At 36.9% G+C, this 19,948-nt stretch overlaps 1 protein-coding gene across 2 annotated transcripts in view; it reads right to left on the bottom strand.

The window, feature by feature from the left end:
- The window catches only part of LOC127452718 (C-C chemokine receptor type 4-like), a 218,248-nt gene extending 202,666 nt beyond the window's left edge, over nucleotides 1–15,582 (bottom strand). The window contains exons 1-2 of one of the 2 annotated variants that reach the window (XR_007899298.1): nucleotides 15,446–15,582; nucleotides 10,640–12,750 (exon numbers count right to left, since the gene is read on the bottom strand). Coding sequence is in view for 1 of the 2 variants with exons in the window: in XM_051718360.1 (XP_051574320.1) it covers nucleotides 11,721–12,750; nucleotides 15,446–15,468 (1,053 nt within the window). In the remaining variant the exon portion in view is untranslated. Of the gene's footprint in view, nucleotides 1–9,015; nucleotides 12,751–15,445 lie in introns of those variants that run through there. The other variant, XM_051718360.1, reaches the window with a different exon arrangement.
- Nucleotides 15,583–19,948: the final 4,366 nt, after the last annotated feature.

Here is a 19,948-nt window from a genome sequence, read left to right as displayed (position 1 = left end):
TGTATCATTACATGATGTCACGTTTGACATCAACATATTTGAATAGTAACACTTAATGAAGTGAATGGAGGTGATGGATCACCTTTGTTCTTTTGTGGGTTTTTGCTTGCCTTGTAAGCATTCAATATACATTTTTTTGCAGCACACTTCTTTGATTCTATACACTTTCCTCCCTCTTTACATCTGGCTTTAACAGATTTAAGTCATTTTTTATCTTTTTGTTAAGGATTAATTAGGAATATGTTAATAAATCACGTTTCATCAACTGCAGATCTCTTATGCACACCAAGGTAATGCAGCTGCACAAAGATGACGCTTTGAAGTGAGAATGACATTCTATTTTACGAAAACATCTCCCTTTGATTCATCCGTCTTCACATCTCATCCTTTCTGAGTGCCCTAAGGTGAAGGAGCTAGGATGCAAGGAAATGAAATGAGAATGCACAGTTTTAGAAATGAGAAGCACCCTTTGTTTTAGGTACTGTAAAAATTAAAAGATATTCGATGCACCATTTGGTGTTCCTCTGCTGCAACATGGTCGCAACCATCACTGTAAAATAAAAGGATGTAAAATAGTGGTAGATGCATGGCAGCACAGGCTGCCAAACATTTACCATAAACTGAAATAACAGTTGTAGACCATGAAGTGAATTAAAATGTTTAGACTGCAAAGTTTAGGTTTTTCAACCATAAACTAAAATAACATGTTTAAAATGTAATTTCAAAGAACATGTTTCAACTATTAAATGAAATTATTTGTTTTGACTGTTCATTTAGAAAAATAAACATGTGTAGACCATAAATTAAAAAAACATGTTTTGACTGTAAATAGAAATAACATTGCTAGACCATTGATTAAAAAACAACAACAACATGTTTTCACTGTAATTATTGTGCCTTGCCAACAAATTCATTTCTGTTTTTTAACCCTAAGAGTTAAAGTGGGTTTACTCCACCATGCACTTTAAACTAATTTAGACTAAGACTTATAAACTTTTCATTTCAGGACATTTTAAGCTCAAGCTCGACTCTACACCACAGTGGTAACCCCCAAAACGCCAACATTACAGAAACTCTTCTAAATCTCAACAGAACATAAAATACTTACAAATCGCCCCCTTTATTCATCTTGCACCAAAACACATAAAATTGCTCTTAATTTTAATATTTACTCTCCCCATTAAGTCTCATGCAAAGCTTGCTGGTAAAAAAATCCACAGTGAAATACCGTAAATTACAGTTCATTACCATTTATATTATTAAATGTTAAAAACTTCAAATATGAGCCTGCTGGAACTACAAATATCTGTTTTTCACTTTATCTGCTTTTCATTTATTTTTAGTCTATAAGGTTAAACACTGTTAAACACTACTAAAGGCCACATGATGACTTAAAGTTCATCATGAGTGACTTTTCCAGGAACAATAATTCAGAATCAAAATCAGCTTTATTGCCAAGTATGCTTACACATACAAGGAATTTGTCTTGGGGACAGGAGCTTCCAGTGTTCAACAATACAAAAACAGCAGCAAGACATAGATGATAATAAAAAATAAAAAATAATTATACACATACATACATACACACATACACATATATAGTGCAAATCTAATACAAATCTGTTATCTGTTATGTAAAGTGCAAATACAATCTGTTATGTACACTGCAAATGTTTTTTTTTTTTTTTTTTTTTCAGAGGAATGAAATGGCAGAAGAGGTTGGATGTGTTAGATACATATAAAAAAGACTAAACTGTGTATTGCACATAGTTATTGCTCAATGGGGCAATTTAACTGTTCATGAGATGGATAGCCTGAGGGAAAAACTCTTCCTGTGCCTGACGGTTCTGTTGCTCAGAGCTCTGAAGCGTCAGCCAGAAGGCAACAATTCAAAAAGGTAGTGGGCAGGGTGAGTGGGGTCCAGAGTGATTTTTTCAGCCTTTTTCCTCACTCTGGAAGTGTACAGTTCTTGAAGGGGGGGCAGCGGGCAAGCAATAATCCTCTCAGCAGTCCGAACTGTCCTTTGTAGTCTTCTGATATCTGATTTCGTAGCTGAACCAAATCAGACAGTTATAGAAGTGCAGAGGACAGACTCAATGACTGCTGAGTAGAACTGTATCAGCAGCGCCTGTGGCAGGTTGAACTTCCTCAGCTGGCAAAGGAAGTACAACCTCTGCTGGGCCTTTTTCACAGTGGAGTCAATGTGTGTCTCCCACTTCAGGTCCTGTGAGATGGTAGTGCCCAGGAACCTGAATGACTCCACTGCTGCGACAGTGCTGTTTAGAATGGTGAGGGGGGACCGTGTTGGGGTGTTCCTCCTAAAGTCCACAATCATCTCCACCATTTTGAGCATGTTCAGCTCAAGGTTGTTTTGACTGCACCAGAGAGCCAGCTGTTCAACCTCCCTTCTGTATGCAGACTCATCGTCATCTCGGATGAGGCCGATGACAGTGGTGTCGTCTGCAAACTTCAGGAGCTTGACAGAGGGGTCCTTGGCAATGCAGTCATTGGTGTAGAGGGAGAAGAGTAGTGGGGAGAGCACACATCCCTGGGGGGCACCAGTGCTGATTGTACAGGTGCTGGAAGTGAGTTTCCCCTGTCTCACAAGCTGCTGCCTGTCCGTCAGAAAGCTGGTAATCCACTGACAGATAGACATGGGAACAGAGAGTTGGTGAAATTTATTCTGGAGTATAGCTGGGATGATTGTGTTGAAAGCCGAACTGAAGTCCACAAAAAGGATCCTTGCATATGTCCCTGGTCTGTCCAGATGTTGCAGGATATGATGCAATCCCATGTTGACTGCATCATCCACAGACCTGTTTGCTCGATAAGCAAATTTAAGGGGATCTAGAAAGGGTCCAGTGATGTTTTCAGGTTGGTCAACACCAGTCTCTCAAATGATTTCATGACCACAGACGTCAGGGCGACAGGGCTGTAGTCATTAAGTCCTGTGATTTTTGCTTTCTTTGGGACTGGAATAATGATTGAGCATTTGAAGCAGCATAGGACTTCACACTGCTCCAGTGATCTATTGAAGATCTGTGTGAAGATGGGGTCCAGCTGGTTAGCACAGGATCGAAGACACGCTGGTGAGACGCCATCTGGGCCTGAAGCTTTCCTCGTCTTTTGTTTCTGAAAGACCCGGCTCACATCATCTTCACAGATCTTAAGTGCAGGTTGAGTAGCAGGAGGGGGGAGGAGGGGGGTTGCAGGAGGTGTTGGTGTTTGTGTGAAGTGAAGGTCAGAATGGGTGTGGGGTGTGAGATAGGGCCTTTCAAATCTGCAGTAGAACACATTCAGGTCATCAGCCAGTTGTTGGTCCACCACAGGGTTGGGGGTAGGAGTCCTGTAATTTGTGAGTTGTTTCATGCCACTCCACACTAATGCAGGGTCATTAGCTGAAAACTTGTTTTTCAGCTTCTCAGAGTATCTTCTTTTAGCCACTCTGATTTCATTGTTCAGTGTGTTCCTGGCCTGATTGTACAAGACTTTATCCCCACCCCTTTAAGCATCCTCTTTGGCCTGACGAAGCTGCCTGAGCTCTGCTGTAAACCACGGTTTGTCGTTGTTGAACTTTAAATAAGTCCTAGTAGAGATGCACATATCCTCACAGAAACTGATATATGATGTAACAGTATCTGTGAGCTCGTCCAGATTGGTGTCTTCAGCCTCAAAAACACTCCAATCCGTGCAATCGAAGCAGGCTTGTAGTTCCCGCTCTGCTTCATTGGTCCATCTTACAGTCCTTACTACTGGCTTGGTTGATTTTAATTTCTACCTGCAGGTTGGAAGAAGATGAACCAGACAGTGATCAGAGAGTCCCAAAGCTGCTCTAGGGACAGAGCGATATGCATCCTTTATTGTTGTGTAACAATAATCCAGTATGATCCTGTCTCTGGTGGGGCATGTAATGTGCTGTTTGTATTTGGGCAGTTCACATGTGAGATTTGCTTTGTTAAAATCCCCAAGAATAATAATAACAACTGAGTCCAGGTATTGTTGTTCTGTGTCTGTGATTTGATCAGTCAGCTGTTGCAGTGCTGTGTTCACACACGCGTTTGGCGCGATATACACACTCACCAGAATAAACTAGGAGAACGGCTTACAGTTAATAAAGAGTGCTTCCAAATTATGACAGCACATCCTCTTTAACGTTGTTACATCTGTACACCAACTTTCATTGATGTAAAAGCATGTTCCACCACCTCTCATTTTCCTCATTATTTCTGCGATGCGATCCACTCTAAACAGCTGAAAGCCCGGCAGATGTAACACGCTGTCCGGAATGGCTTCACTCAGCCAGGTTTCTGTGAAGCACAAAGCAGCAGAGTTTGAAAAGTCCTTGTTTGTGCGGGTGAGGAGATGTAGTTCGTCCATATTGTTAGGAAGAGAGCGGAGATTCACCAGATGAGTACTCAGCAGTGCTGTTCGAAAGCCACGCCGACAGAGCCTGACCAGTGCGCCTGCTCGTCTCCCTCGCCTGCTCATAGCGCGTTTAAACAACATAGCCACGCCTCTGACTAAAATGTCCAGCAAAACGTCAGAATATTCAAAAACCGGGAAAAGGTTGTCTGGTATATGCTGCCGAATGTTCAGCAGTTCGTCCCTGGTAAAACTGACAGGAAAAATATTACTAAACACAGGACAAACAAACAAAAACAACAAAAGAACTGAAGAGCTACACACCGAGGCAGCCATCCACGGTACCATCTTGTATCATAATAATTTATGAACACATGTATAGACAGTGAGAGCACAGTGTTACTCACACAAACACAAAACACCATCCCGGTAACACGTGACACTAAAATTCTGTAATTAACATTGACTAAACTGCTTAAAATATAGCATAGAACAGCCCATTGTACATAACTGATATAAAAAAAAATAAGATGAAACATATCTTTTTCCATAAAATACAATGAAATATGATGGCTCACGCAGGGAATTCTGGGAATAACCAATTATTGTTTTTCACCGTGATTTTAACAAAAGTTTACTGTAAAAGTACATGTAATCTCTTGTTAGACATAATATAAATTTTTACCATTTCTTATTTGGTACTTTTACATCTAAAAAAATTTTTTTTACCATGTTTTACTGTAAAATTACATGTATTGTCGTATTAAATATATTATAATTTTTTACTGTATATGTTAAGATTACTACTTGTTAACCAATTAAAATTTTTTACAGTAGCATTTTTGCATTCTTTTTCTGTTAAATTACAGACATTTTTTACAGTTATAGAAATCCCAACATAAATGGATTAAGTAAACTTGTATACAAAATTTCTACATTAAGTTTTTTTCACTAAGTGAAATTTTGTTTGCTTTCATTTTAATAAAGTTTAATGAGTTTTTTCATTATTATGAATATAGCATAAACTTAATATCTTGTGTTGCAAATGTAACGACAAATAAAATACAAAACATAACTTTATAAGTAAAATATTTTTTTTCCAATGAGCAATATTTGCTGAAAATGTACATTTGTTGTGAATAAATGTATTTTTATGGGAATTTAACACTTTTATTAAAAAATGTTGAATTAATGTTCAATTATACTGTATTTTCAATGTAAAAATATATTTTTTTTACACTGGAAGAAATCTTTATTTATGGACATATTTTTACAGACATCTCAGGTTAAAAGTTCATATTCACATGTAAAAACATGGCGTTTACCTTCATTTAAAGGAGAATGCCTGTTTTTGTTAGTAACACATATTATCAGTTAAGTAAAAGGGAAAATGTAAATTTAGTGTGAATAAATGTATTTTATTTTAGGAATTTCACACTTTTAATGAAAAATGGGGAATGAATGTTAAGTTAAACTGCATTTTCTCTGTAAAAATACATTTATTTTTTACAGTGTAGAGATCCTTCACACATCCTTTCAATTCTCTGATAAACTTCCTCTTAGTTCCTGCAAGAACGCTAAAGAACTCCTTAAAACTGTCAACAGTTCCTTCAGTAACCCCATCATTAGGGATAGGCTTTGAGGCACAAGAAATGTACAGTATGTTGAAGGTCCTTGAGTACATAAACAGTTTTTTTTTAGGCTGTCTGGAGGTTCTACAAAGGGTTCCAATGGTGTAGTATGTATCTGTTTGTATCCCTGTAAAACCTTTATTAATGCTTATCCTTGCTAATCACATTCTCTAAAATTTCAGATTACTCAATAAACTGGAAAAAATCAACCATTTTACCTGTACACGGCAACATCTGCAAACATAACCTGACATTTCCTGTCAATATAGGCAATATCACTTACCTTGGCTTAAACATTTCCCCCAAGCAATCAGAAATATTTAACCTCAACTTTACACCACTTTTAAAATCAATAGAAGACAAATTATCACGCTGGTCAGCTCTACCATTATCAATTACTGGCCACATCGCAGCAATAAAAATTATAATACTACCAAAAATTAACTATCTGTTCAAAATGATACATATACAATCACCAAGCAGCTGGTTTAACAAACTAGATAGATTAATTAGTACATTTTATTGCTCACTCCAGGTAACAGATACTTACATCCATGCATTGTGGTTCTGTCCCCCCATATATCTCTTTTGGAAAAGGACCATCACAAAAATGTCACAAATATTTAAAATGAATATACCAATATGCCCAAGTATTTGTATCCTCTATGATCTTTCCGAGTTAAAATTTGCTGCTGAATCTACCACTGCTTTACTGATAGTCTTGGTCATCACAAAAAAATAAATAAAAAAAATAAAAAAACAATCCTTATTAATTGGAAGACAAAAATACAACTCAACGCATCATTGTGGTTGGACCTTCTCTCTAAATATGTTAATCACGAATACAATTAATCTCTACAGAAAAACCAAACTGAGAAGAAATTTTCTTTATTCATCAAAGAATTCAACTTGCCGGTGAGCTGATACTTGCTCTCACTTTCTCTCTTCTTCTTCCGTGTGTATAGACGTTATAATAATGAAGTATATGTGTATGTATTTTTTTTTCTACCCCTACGGGTAGTATCATTTAAACATATGTTATATTACATTAACACTTACGACATAATATACATAATATACAACATAATACTTACACCATACCACATAATACACCACATAATACTTTACTACAGATAGGCTCCAACTTATAGACACTATGAAACTTACAATTCACCATTACTTCTAACCTCCACGAATTATAGCTGAATTATCAGTGACCCACGGATATACTGTAGATATAGATATTTCAAGTTCACTTCTACCCCTTGAACCACCTAATTATAACCTCACAATTACTGGACGTATTCTTTATTCTTTATTGATGACCTTGGACTGCTGGGCGTGGTGTTGGTATGGGGCAGGTGTGTTCCGGCTGTGGTCGCATGAGCGGTGGGCAATGGCCTGTCTTTGGTTGGGATGTTGGGCCCCTCGCTCTGCGTGGTGGGCCTCTGCAGTGAATTACTCCTGAGCGGTCAGGGTGGTGGAACCCTGCTTTAAATCTCTTATCTATTTTCAATTAATGACCTAAATCTGCCAGAAGTAAATGGCCTCCACACTGATATATATTATAGAACAGCAGACCTGCCCTATTATGTTCCCATCCTGTGAACACAAACCTTGCAACACCTGTGCTGTATAAATGGAACTCTACACCGGGTGATGAAGGTGTTGACCACACTGGTTGCAGTGACCCTGGAAATGAGTTGTGCTCTCAGAGTACATTTCACCCAAGTAGCAATGGTGATGACCACACCAACCAAAGGGACCTGAGAGGCAGAACATATTCCTGCAAGGCAGGACTTATGGCCTTTGATCTGGGAGTGGGTTGCTGCGGGGACACAGTGTGTGGAGTGGGGGGTCCTGGTATTGCAGCTGGGGACGGGTTTGTGGACCCTCGCTTGGGTGGCCGTGGCGGGGGCAGCGTGTGCCCTGGATCACCACCATGCACGATAGCCTGGAGCTATTAGTAAATACAGAATTGTCCAAAATTTCCTTCATATTCCACATCACATAAATATACATACACGCCCCTTGTCTAAGGCAAAGCCAATATATACATAGTTTTGAATGTATACGCTTATTATTACATCTCTACACATATTAATGTTAGAATACATATATCAAAATACATATACAAAAGTTAATTTGCTAAAGTTGTACGATATAGCCACCATTTATTTGTTCAACAGGTTTTTTTAAAGAAATATACACACACACATATATATATATATATATATATATATATATATATATATATATATATATATATATATATATATATATATATATATATTAGTCTTTATTCACTGTTACTCTCTTACCTTTTTCCCCCTTTATATTTTGAAACTATATGTATTTATTTGCTGCACATATATTGCAGTTCTTTATTTGTACTTATCAATCTCTTGTGTTTACCTCTCTTTTTGTTCTCTCTTATTTACTTATTTATTCATGTATTCTCTCTTTTTTTTTTTTTTTACTGTAGAAGGGTTGAAGGGAATTACCATGCATTTTGCATAAATACTGTGCAACCTCTTGAGCAGTGAAAAGGAAATGTAAATTGTTGTTACTGTCTTTAGTTAAAAGGTGCTTTTTTTTTTAATTGTTGATCAGCACAGAATGTGGGCGTAACCAAAACATTTGCATGCAAATAAAATCACATGTACCTCATAATGAGGAAGTGGTTGTGTGTTATGACACACGTTTGATCAAAGAAATCAATGAATGAACTCATGCATGTCTCACATTATGGTGTATTTTACGAGCTGCATCAGATACTTGAGTAAACAATCCTTTTGATAGATATATTTGATAAATTTATTATGAAGATAGTAGATCTTGTTCTTATAGACAACGTAGTGCTACTTCCTTGAAGTATAATAGTCATGTCAGCAGTCTTCATGTACAGTGTTTGCATCAGAGACAACGCACACAGGAAATCCGTCTCTCTGCAAGCATCTCTCTCAAGTCCTTCCGAAACCTGTGGCTTTCTGCTGTATCTTTAAAGATAAAGTCAAAGTTTAGGGTAAAGTGACATTTTAAAATGTTATGTTCCCAAAATACATACAGCATAAGTTATTTTCAACAGTATTAGAATAGTTATACTATAGGAGGCTACATGTAGAGGCAGTGAAGTGTTATTAAATTATTATTATTATTATTTAATCATTCATCAAGGACTGCTTAGTTATTAGTGTAACTGAATATTTGACTGCAGTATTACACTTTGTGTGTAAGGGAGGACTTGTGAGATCAAATGTAGCATTGCAACATGTTTTAGAAACAGAAGTTTGTGGTTTAATTGTTTATTTACATATTGATGAATATCTTGATATGCTGTATATACATTTCTCTGTCTGAAACAAGTAGTTTAGGCAAAAGAAAAGTGACAAATTTTATGAGTATAACACACAGAGACATGAGTGCAGTTACAGTATATGCATTTTTTTTTTTTTTTTTTAGTAAAGTACTAAAGTTTTTTACTAAAGTAACACTTTAAATTGACATCTTCCTCCCACGCATATTTCAGGTGATGTCAATGTATTTTGTTTATACTGTATACATATATATATACACTACCGGTAAAAGTTTTGAAACATTTGACCGAAATGTTTCCCATGATCTTAAAAATCTTTTGATCTGAAGGCGTATGCTTAAATGTTTGAAATTAGTTTTGTAGACAAAAATATAATTGTGCCACCATATTAATTTATTTCATTATAAAACTAAAATTTTATAAAAAAAAAAAAAAAAAGTTTTTGAAATTGATGACTTGGACCAAATAATAAAGAAAAGCAGCCAATAAGTGCCCAACATAGATGGGAACTCCTTCAATACTGTTGAAAAATCATCCCAGGGTGATACCTCAAGAAGTTGGTTGAGAAAATGTCAAGAGTACATGTCTGCAAATTCTAGGCAAAGGGTGACTACTTTGAAGATGCTAAAATATAACACAGTTTTGATTTATTTTGGATTTTGTTTAGTCACAACATAATTCCCATATTTCCATTTCTATTATTCCATAGTTTTGATGACTTTACTATTATTCTAAAATGTGAAAAAAAAAAAAAAAAAAGTATAATAAAGAATGAGTAAGTGTTTCAAAACTTTTGACCGGTAGTGTGTATATATATATACATACTGGCGACCACAATTTTGGAATAATGTACATATTTTGCTCTTATGGAAAGAAATTGGTACTTTTATTCACCAAAGTGGCATTCAGCTGATCACAATGTTAGTCAGGACATTAATAATGTGAAAAATTACTATTACAATTTGAAAAAAATTTCACAACTTCTTAAACTACTTCAAATAATTCTCATCAAAAAATCCTTCACGTGCAGCAATGAAAGCTTTGCAGATCCTTGGCATTCTAGCTGTCAGTTTGTCCAGATACTCAAGTGACATTTCACCCCACACTTCCTGTAGCACTTGCCATAGATGTGGCTGTCTTGTCAGGCACTTCTCATGCACCTTACAGTCCAGCTGATCCCACAAAAGCTCAATGGGTTTAAGATCCATAACACTCTTTTCCAAATATCTGTTGTCCAATGTCTGTTTCTTTGCCCACTTTAACCTTTTTTTTTTGTTTTTCTGTTTCAAAAGTGGCTTTTTCTTTTCAATTCTTCCCATAAGGCCTGCACCCCAGTCTTACAGTCTTCTCTTTACTGTTGTACATGAAACTGGTGTTGAGTGGGTAGAATTCAATGAAGCTGTCAGCTGAGGACATGTGAGGCGTCTATTTCTCAAACTAGAGACTCTGATGTACTTATCCTCTTGTTTAGTTGTACATCTGGGCCTTCCACATCTCTTTCTGTCCTTGTTAGAGCCAGTTGTCCTTTGTCTTTGAAGACTGTAGTGTATACCTTTGTATGAAATGCTTGCAATTTCAAGCATTGTATTGCCTTCGAGTAACCATTCCTCAAAACACTGATTGACTGACGCGTTTATAGAGAAAGCTGTTTCTTTTTTGCCATTTTTGACCTAATATTGACCTTAAGACATGCCAGTCTATTGCATACTGTGGCAACTCAAAAACAAACACAAAGACAATGTTAAGCTTCGTTTAACGAACCAAATAGCTTTCAGCAGTGTTTGATATAATAGCAAGTGATTTTCTAGTACCAAATTAGCAATTTAGCATGATTACTCAAGGATAAGGTGTTGGAGTGATGGCTGCTGGAAATGGGGCCTGTCTAGATTTAATCAAAAATTACTTTTTTCAAATAGTGATGGTGCTGTTTTTTACATCAGTAATGTCCTGACTACACTTTGTGATCAGCTGAATGCCACTTTGGTGAATTAAAATATCAATTTCCTTCCGAAACAGCAAAATCTGTACATTATTCCAAACTTTTGGCCACCAGTGTATGTACATATATATATACAACCTCTGAAACATAATGGGCCTTAATCATGAAATATGAGCAGAATTACTTTTTTACATAAATTGTTGCATTCAATTCAATGGGAGAATAAAGTATATAGAAAGCAAAAATAGTATATATGGTAAAGATTATGGACTAATGGCTTTAACAGAAGCATATACCATTGATTAAAAACCTCTGTGCTTAAGATAGGTCTGTCTTTAAAGGTTTATAATAGATTGTAAAAATTAATTTGATTTTTTACTTCCAGAACCATACTGTTGTGCTCTTTTGCTTTTGTGGATCATGTAAAAAATTAAAAATAAAAACACTGAAGAAAATCTGAAATATCCATTCTTTACAAAGCCGTGTTGGAGGTTTCATTGTCTGAAACTTTTGAATGAATAGAAGAAGTTGCTTGGTAGACCTTCACACATAGGAGATGTCTTGAAAACATGCTTGCTAGACATTTCTGAAACTTCTCTCCAACAAAAGCATAAATCACTGGATTTACACAGCAGTGCATTAGTGCTATTGTCTCGGTCAGATCCATGGCCATGTTTATGTGATGTGAAGCTTCACAGCTGCTTACAATATTAAACTCCTGCAAGGTTTTCAGAAACACCACCACATTGTAGGGCACCCAGAAGATCACGAACACAACAACAATAGCAAAGATAAGTTTTATAGCCCGATCCTTTTTTGAGTTTTTGGTTTTCTGCACAACCAACAGGACCCTGATATAACAGTAGGCTATAACTGGCAAAGAAATAAAAAGCCCTACTGTATTTTCACTAAAGTTCCGGAAAAGCTTCCATGTCCGGGCCGTGCCATTAGGATATACTCTCTGGCAGCTGGTAATGTTATCCTCTGTTACCATTGCTGCAAATATTGCCTCTGGGAGGGCGGTACAGATCGAAACCACCCATATTATGAGACTCACCGCAACTCCATGCCGTAGCATCTTTGCTCCCAGCACTGCTACGGCATGTACGATAACCAGATAGCGATCCACACTCATCAGGGTCACAAACAGGATGCCACTGTAAAATCCCACTTGGTATAGACCTGCCATAGCTCGACATATTGCGTTGACTGTTAAGTAGTGACCCTGGACATAGAGAGCCCAGAAAGGCAGTGAAAGGACCATTAGTAGGTCCGATAGAGCCAGATTCAATAGGCAGACATTGGTCATACTTTTCAGATGCATGACTTTCAGGAGAACCCATATAACAGTGATGTTGCCAATGAAGCCAAGCACAAAGACCATGTAGAAAATGGCAGCCTTTAAATCCGAGTTCAGGTATGAATCTTCAGTACTGCATAAGCCATTGATTCCGTTCTCATAGTTTGTTATTCCATAGTCATAGTTCAGTGTTGTATCTATTCTGTAGCAAATGTTATTTAGGGAGATACATAAAAACAATGTTAATATGGAATATCCTAATACAGTAGATGATACTGCTTATTGAAACTACAAAGGGAAACTACAGAACTGTGACATTGACAGGGTAAATATGCAATAGTGACAGAGTGTGAAGGTACTGAAAAGGGTGCCAACAAGTTATGATGCATTCATTTACATATGGTATCTATCATTGGGAAATTTATGAACTTATGGAAACTGTGAGTCATGAGACACGTGCCAGTTTTCAGTGTACTTTTTATATTAATCATGCACAGTAACAAAGTGCTGAATGTAGACTAACATTTCGATTTCATTCTGAGCTATTTTAGTGTTTTATGGATGGTGTAGGGATATTGGAAGATGCACTCATAACAGGATGCAAAGTTATTGTTATGGCGAATTGATGGAGTGCATAAGACTTACAAGACATCTCATCTAGTGTGTGTAACTTTTACAGTAAATGCTGGCAACACTACAATAAATTTCTTTTAAAGTGAGTTATTATATTAAGAATTACATAATGAACTAACAATGAACAATATTTTTTCACAGCATTTATTAATCTTGGCCCATGTTAATTTAGAAATATACTATTGTTCATTGTTAATTAATAATGCACTTAATGTAAAGAAACTTTAAAGTAAAATATACAATATATACTGTGTGTGTGTGTGTGTGTGTGTGTGTGTGTGTGTGTGTGTGTGTGTGTGTGTGTGTGTATATATATATATATATATATATATATATATATATATATATATATATATACACTACCGGTCAAAAGTTTTGAAACACTTGACTGAAATGTTTCTCATGATCTTAAAAATCTTTTGATCTGAAGGCGTATGCTTCAATGTTTGAAATTAGTTTTGTAGACAGAATATAATTGTGCCACCATATTAATTTATTTCATTATAAAACTAACATTTTATTAAAAAAAAAAAAAAAAACTTTTTTGAAATTAATGACTTGGACCAAATAATAAAGAAAAGCAGCCAATAAGTGCCCAACATAGATGGGAACTCCTTCAATGCTGTTTAAAAATCATCCCAGGGTGATACCTCAAGAAGTTGGTTGAGAAAATGTCAAGAGTACATGTCTGCAAAATCTAGGCAAAGGGTGACTACTTTGAAGATGCTAAAATATAACACAGTTTTGTTTAGTCACAAAATAATTCCCATAGTTTAATTTATGTTATTCCATAGTTTTGATGACTTTACTATTATTCTAAAAGGTGAAAAAAAAAAAATTATAATAAAGAATGAGTAAGTGTTTCAAAACTTTTGACCAGTAGTGTATACTGTAAGTATATGAAGAAATTAACAAGTGCTTGGTGTAATCTGATTACAAAGTAATAAACTACTGTAATCTGATTTCTTTTCATTAAAAAAAAGTAGTGCAACACATAAAATGTTTAATTCTTGTAATCAGATTACAGTTACTGATTTTGAATGAAGTTACTTGGATAGCACATTTTTCTAAACAATTGATTAATTATTTAGAATAATACATTGAAAACGTGGATTATTTTAATTTGCATGTCTGTACATGTTTACTTATGTGTAACTATGAACAAGGATAAAATGTATAATTTTTTATTCGTTAAGTGGAAAAACAAAAACGTTTCAGAAAAAGCGTTTTAGAGAGTAGCTTAAAAGTAACGTAATTAGTCATGTGACTACTTTTCTTATATAATTAGTAAAGTAATATGACTACAATATTAGAGAAGTACTGTAATTAGTCATTTGTTGTTGTTTGTTTTTTGAGTAGGCTAACTTACCCAACACTGAAATTAACATTTACCAGTTAATAAACATTAACTGATTAACAAATGTTTTTATTATTATTATTATTATTATTATTATTATTATTATATACCTTTATTTTGCCAGGTCAGTCTTTGAGATTAAAATCTCTTTTCCATGAGAGACATAGCAAAATTAGAAGCATAAAACACTGTAACAATTAATGTAAAAAAAAAGTACACAAGTACTGTACATAAAACAAATTAGATAAATTTATGCTAACTATACATTAAAACACTAACACTGGCCAAAGTTGCTGAAGTATTGTTGTGAAAGCATTGTTCTTAGTATTGTGTTAAGAAATGTTAACATATACAATCTTAAGTCAACCTTAAGTGTTATCTAAATGTTTAACATGAAGGCACGCACTTTGTAAAGACTTGTAATATCTTAAATATTTTTAATTAAAAAATAAGAAATTTCACAGGGAAAATGTTTTGATAGTGCCACTAACTTAACCTCAGACCTGTTACATAGAGACCACAGTGTTTTCAAATATCACTATGTACAAACCGAAGGAGGTCGCAACAAGCTGATTAACCACAGGCCTCTGAAACATCCCACCGCAATCCCACTACTAACAACAGATACACTGTCTGTAATCTCAGCTACTATTTTTTGTAAATTACTTTCCATAAGAGTACATTAAACATGTTTTACCAGGAATTAACAATAACTCCCAATACTGTGTAATAAATGTTTTGTATGTTATAACAAAATTGTTTAAAACAACTTTGAATATAATGTATTGGGTTTATACTAAAGCACACTGGTTATATTTCAGGGCTGGTCTCTCTTTAATCAATTAAATTATGTCATCTTTTAAATACAACATAAAAAGGCAATCTAGTTTATCAAAATCCTGTTTACCTTTCTGTATGCGCCTCATCCATGATGATAAATTGATGCTGTGAGATGTTGACACTAACGCTTGTTGAGACTTGATGCTTATGCTCATGGAAGTGAGGCTAGTACATTTCACCTTCTTTCTGTACATTTGTCTTCAGCAAATTTCCTGTAAAATGAAGCCTTTGTATGCGTGTGTGTGTGCTTTTGTACATCATTGTATCTTGCAAGGGGAAGGTGAGGTGTGAACACATTTCCTGTCATTGTACTGAGGTTAGCAGATCTGGATGCACAGAAGAAATTCCCATGGAGTCATCAAACACTGTGAATGTCTTAAATGACTATATGTATAGATATCATCAGAACCTAAGGTCATTCCACACCAATGAACACTGCTCTTTCAACCTTCAACAGTGAGTCAGTTTTCAGGAAGCTTAGTAAAAACAAGATTAATTAGAAAATGAAAAATGGGTTTGTTTCAAGAATGGATCTCTGTTGCCTGTTTTTCATATGCAAATGTACCTTGATATAAACAAAAATAAATTAAAAAAAAGAATTATGATTTTTAGATGAAAGTTGACTAAAGTAACTTTAGGCAGATATACGCATTTAAATTTTACAGACTTTCTCTTTCAGAAAAAAAAAAAAAAAAGAATTATGATTTTTAGATGAAAGTTGACGAAAGTAACTTTAGGCAGATATACGCATTTAAATTTTACAAACTTTCTCTTTCAGAAAAAAAAAAATAATAATAATAATAACGGAGTGACTATTTGCAATACTTTTGTAAATAGCATCTGCCACACAGTGCAGCCATCTGAACCCAACTTGTCTGGTAAAACCACAGGAATATACAGTACAACAAACATGACAATATGTGCCATTGCAGTGCCGTGAGGTTTAAAGATGGTGTGAATGTGTTCTGTTGTCCTAGCGACCGCGGTTCAAATCTGTCTTTTGTCCCACTGTATTTCCCAACCGATTTCCTGTTTCCACTCTTAATATTTCCTTTAATAGTACTTACAATAGAGTCACGTGACGCCATGCGAGGTTCGGACGTGTGAATGGCGAGACCTGCGCACTTTGCTAGTTTTAAAACTTTTCATGTCATAAACCGGTGAGATTTGATACACCCTGATCCTTAACTGTTCTAGGAAGACAATTTGTCAAAGAATTCAAAATCCTCAGGCTCTGGAGACATTAAAAGACAATTACGTGCTCAAGCTGACACCCCTCAAGCATTGTCCTTCATAAAGTAAATGGAGTAAGTCATTTGGTGATACTCATGTTGCAGCTGAGTGGGCCTGACTCACTGAACATTAATTTGACCATCCGAGGAAGCTGAGCGCCTTTTTTGTGTCTTTTTGTGCTGGTTTTGCCTAGCGACTGGAGTTGTTTTGTGTAGCAGCACTCCTTCGGGACAGTGTTGTGGATGAATCTGCATGTTCTTTGTGCTTACGCCTCCTGTTGGTTGGAGTTTGTTTTGTGAAATATTTCTTGAAGGAAATTGGAGTGATGGGTCATCTGTTGCACTCATGTAGCAGTTGAATGGGCCGGCTCACCGAACATTCGTTTGACTATCTGATATGTTTTTTTGTTTGTGTGTGTGTGCTGGTTCCGCTAGATGCTGGAGTTTGTTTTGTGGAGGAACACACCTTCAGCACAGTTATGTGGATGAACCTACATGTTCTTTGTGTTTATCCCGTCTATTGGCTGGAGTTTGTTTTATTTATTATTTTTTGTCATGTAATTCTGTTTTACAAATTTTGTATAGATACACTGGACTTGAGCAATCCATCGGCAAAGTTATCACGGGGGCTCTCGTAGGCGTACATGGACTGTTTGAGTTTAGAGGGATGGACGCTGGTTGGCGCTGTCGTGCGTGGGGTTAATGTGCATGTTTTTCTTTTTTCTGTTTGCTTGGTTTGGGGGTAGGTTCTGGGTTTGATTGTTGCACTAATGTGGAATGTGGTCTTTATAATTTTATTTTTGACACACAATCTATTTTTTTCTAATATGTCAAAATGTCAAATGTTCAAATGAATGCATTGTCTCTCTCTACGTGGAATGTGAATGGGTTGGGGCACCCCATAAAAAGAAGAAAGGTTATTTCTCTTCTTAAATGTAAGAAAATTAATATAGTGTTTCTTCAAGAAATACATCTTTCCCCGTAAGAAGCTGAAAAATTTGGGAAGATATGGGCTGGACGTGTTTTCATTAGTGCTGGCTCAAGTAAGAGCAGGGGGAGTCATTACACTGATAAGTTAACATCTACAATTCAAATGTCTCAAACAGATTAAAGATAAATTAGGAAGAGTCATTGTTGTTTTAGCAGAAATTCAGGGGCAAAACTTGATTTTGGCTAATATTTACGCACCTAACACTGATGATCAGGGCTTTTTTATAGATCTTGAAGGGATGTTGCGAACTGCTGGCACCCCACATGATATAATATTGGGAGGAGACTTTAATCTTTTGATGGACTTAATCCTTGATCATAGTGAAGCAAAAGTGTGTAAGCCCCCTACAGCAACACTGACGCTTCACAGGATGTGTAAAAATCTTGGTCTTACAGATATTCGGAGACTTTTGAACCCATCCAGTAGGGACTATACATTTTTTTCAACAGTCCATAAGATTTATTCTAGAATAGATTTTTTTCTCATATCTAAGTCCTTCATTTCATATGTTGTTGATTGCTCAATTGGAAACATCTTAGTCTCAGATCACGCCCTGGTGAGCTTAGAGGTGATGCCACATATGGAGAAAAGGAAATCATATAGTTGGCGCTTTAATGTATCCCTTTTGCAAAATCCTGAATTCCAACAAATGTTAAAGGCTGAAATCCCTGTTTATATGGAGACCAACTGGTCCTCAGTATCCTCTGTGGGCGTGGCTTGGGAGGCACTTAAGGCGGCTCTTAGGGGCCAGATCATACAGAATGCCTCATTCATCAAAAAATCCAAAGCACGAGAACTCGTGGAGTTGAAAGGGAATATTAAAAGCGCAGAGGCAGAGCTGAAGCACCGAATGTCATCTGATGGCTTCAGAGAATTGACCCGATTGAAATACAGATATAATACTATTTTGTCACGGTAGGTGGAGTTTTGGCTATTCAGGGTAAAACAGTCATACTTTGAGATGGGGGAAAAAGCAGGGAAGCTTTTGGCTAGATATATAAAGCAGAGAGACTCTTTTTCCCTCAGCCATTGATATTAATAATGCTAAAGAATTCTATCTTGATCTTTATAGTTCCACATCTTCTTCTACTGATGAAGATATTAGAAATTTGTGGAACCATTAGAACTCCCTAAACTGACGAAAAATTCTCTTGATTCTGAGATAAAATTGGAGGAGCTTGGCGAGGTAATTAAAGCCATGCCTACAGGCAAGGCTCCAGGGCCAGATGGCTTTGCCGCTGAATTTTTTAGATCTTATGCTACAGAACTGGCTCCACTTTTGTTCGAAATTTATACGGAATCATTAAAGAAGCCCGGATCAGTCTGATTCTTAAAAAGGACAAAGATCCAAGTGAGTCTAAGAGTTACCATCCAATTTCTCTGATCCATCTAGACGTTAAAATATTGTCAAAAATTCTGGCTATCCGATTAAGTAAAGTTATGACATCTCTTATACATATAGATCAGGTGGGGTGTAACAAAGGTTAAGGTTGGGAAAGGAGGAGGCGGGAACCGGCTGAACAGTCAAAATAATATTTAATAAGAACTTAAACAGAAAGACACACAACACAAACACACACTCTGCAGCTGCATGTGGCTCTCTCTCTCTCCTGAACTGCCACGTCCAGCTGCACTTCTCCTCGGCTGATCAGCCCGATTGGGGGCCGGGCATGCGTAGTCACAGCTAGGCCCCGCCCTCCTCCTCGTCACACTCCTCCCTCCTTTGCCTCAGGCCAGGGAACCCCCGGCATGACGTACCTTTCCGGGGGGGTACACTGCCCTTTTGGCCCCGCCTGCCGGTAGGCTTTTCCTCGCCTCTCTAGGGCTGGGGAGGGGAACGAGGGGAGAAAAAAAAACAGGAGAGGGAAAGGGCAAAGCAGTGACAGTGAGTGAGAGAGAGAGAGGAGAGAGAGGAATAATCTGGTTTGCAGACACCCAGATATGCTGTTGCCCGGCCCTAAGCCACTCCCCAACCTCTGGCGGACGACAGCCGCTCCTCCCCGGGTGGATCGGAGCAAGTCCTCCGACCTCTGGTGGATGGAATGCCCCTCCATGTTTGGCGGCCGGTAGAGAACTCCACCGCCTCTGGCAGTGGCTCCACAGCTCCAGGTGGCTGGCAGCGAGCCCCTCCTCCCCTCACGAACGGCGGCCGTTCCTCCGCATCCAGGCGGCCGGCAGCTCCTTTGGGTTGGCTGGTAGTGGCGAGGACTCCACGACAGTGCATCCATCCTCCTTCCTGACTTCAGCACCAATATAACAAAGGTTAAGGTTGGGAAAGGAGGAGGCGAGAACCAGCTGAACAGTCAAAATAATATTTAATAAGAACTTAAATAAAAAGTTTAAAAAC

Source organism: Myxocyprinus asiaticus, chromosome 15 (assembly GCF_019703515.2).
Source record: "Myxocyprinus asiaticus isolate MX2 ecotype Aquarium Trade chromosome 15, UBuf_Myxa_2, whole genome shotgun sequence".
In the NCBI taxonomy this organism is placed as follows: domain Eukaryota; kingdom Metazoa; phylum Chordata; class Actinopteri; order Cypriniformes; family Catostomidae; genus Myxocyprinus; species Myxocyprinus asiaticus.
Note: the sequence above shows the minus strand (reverse complement) of the source record. Positions and strands in the feature narration are given on the sequence as shown.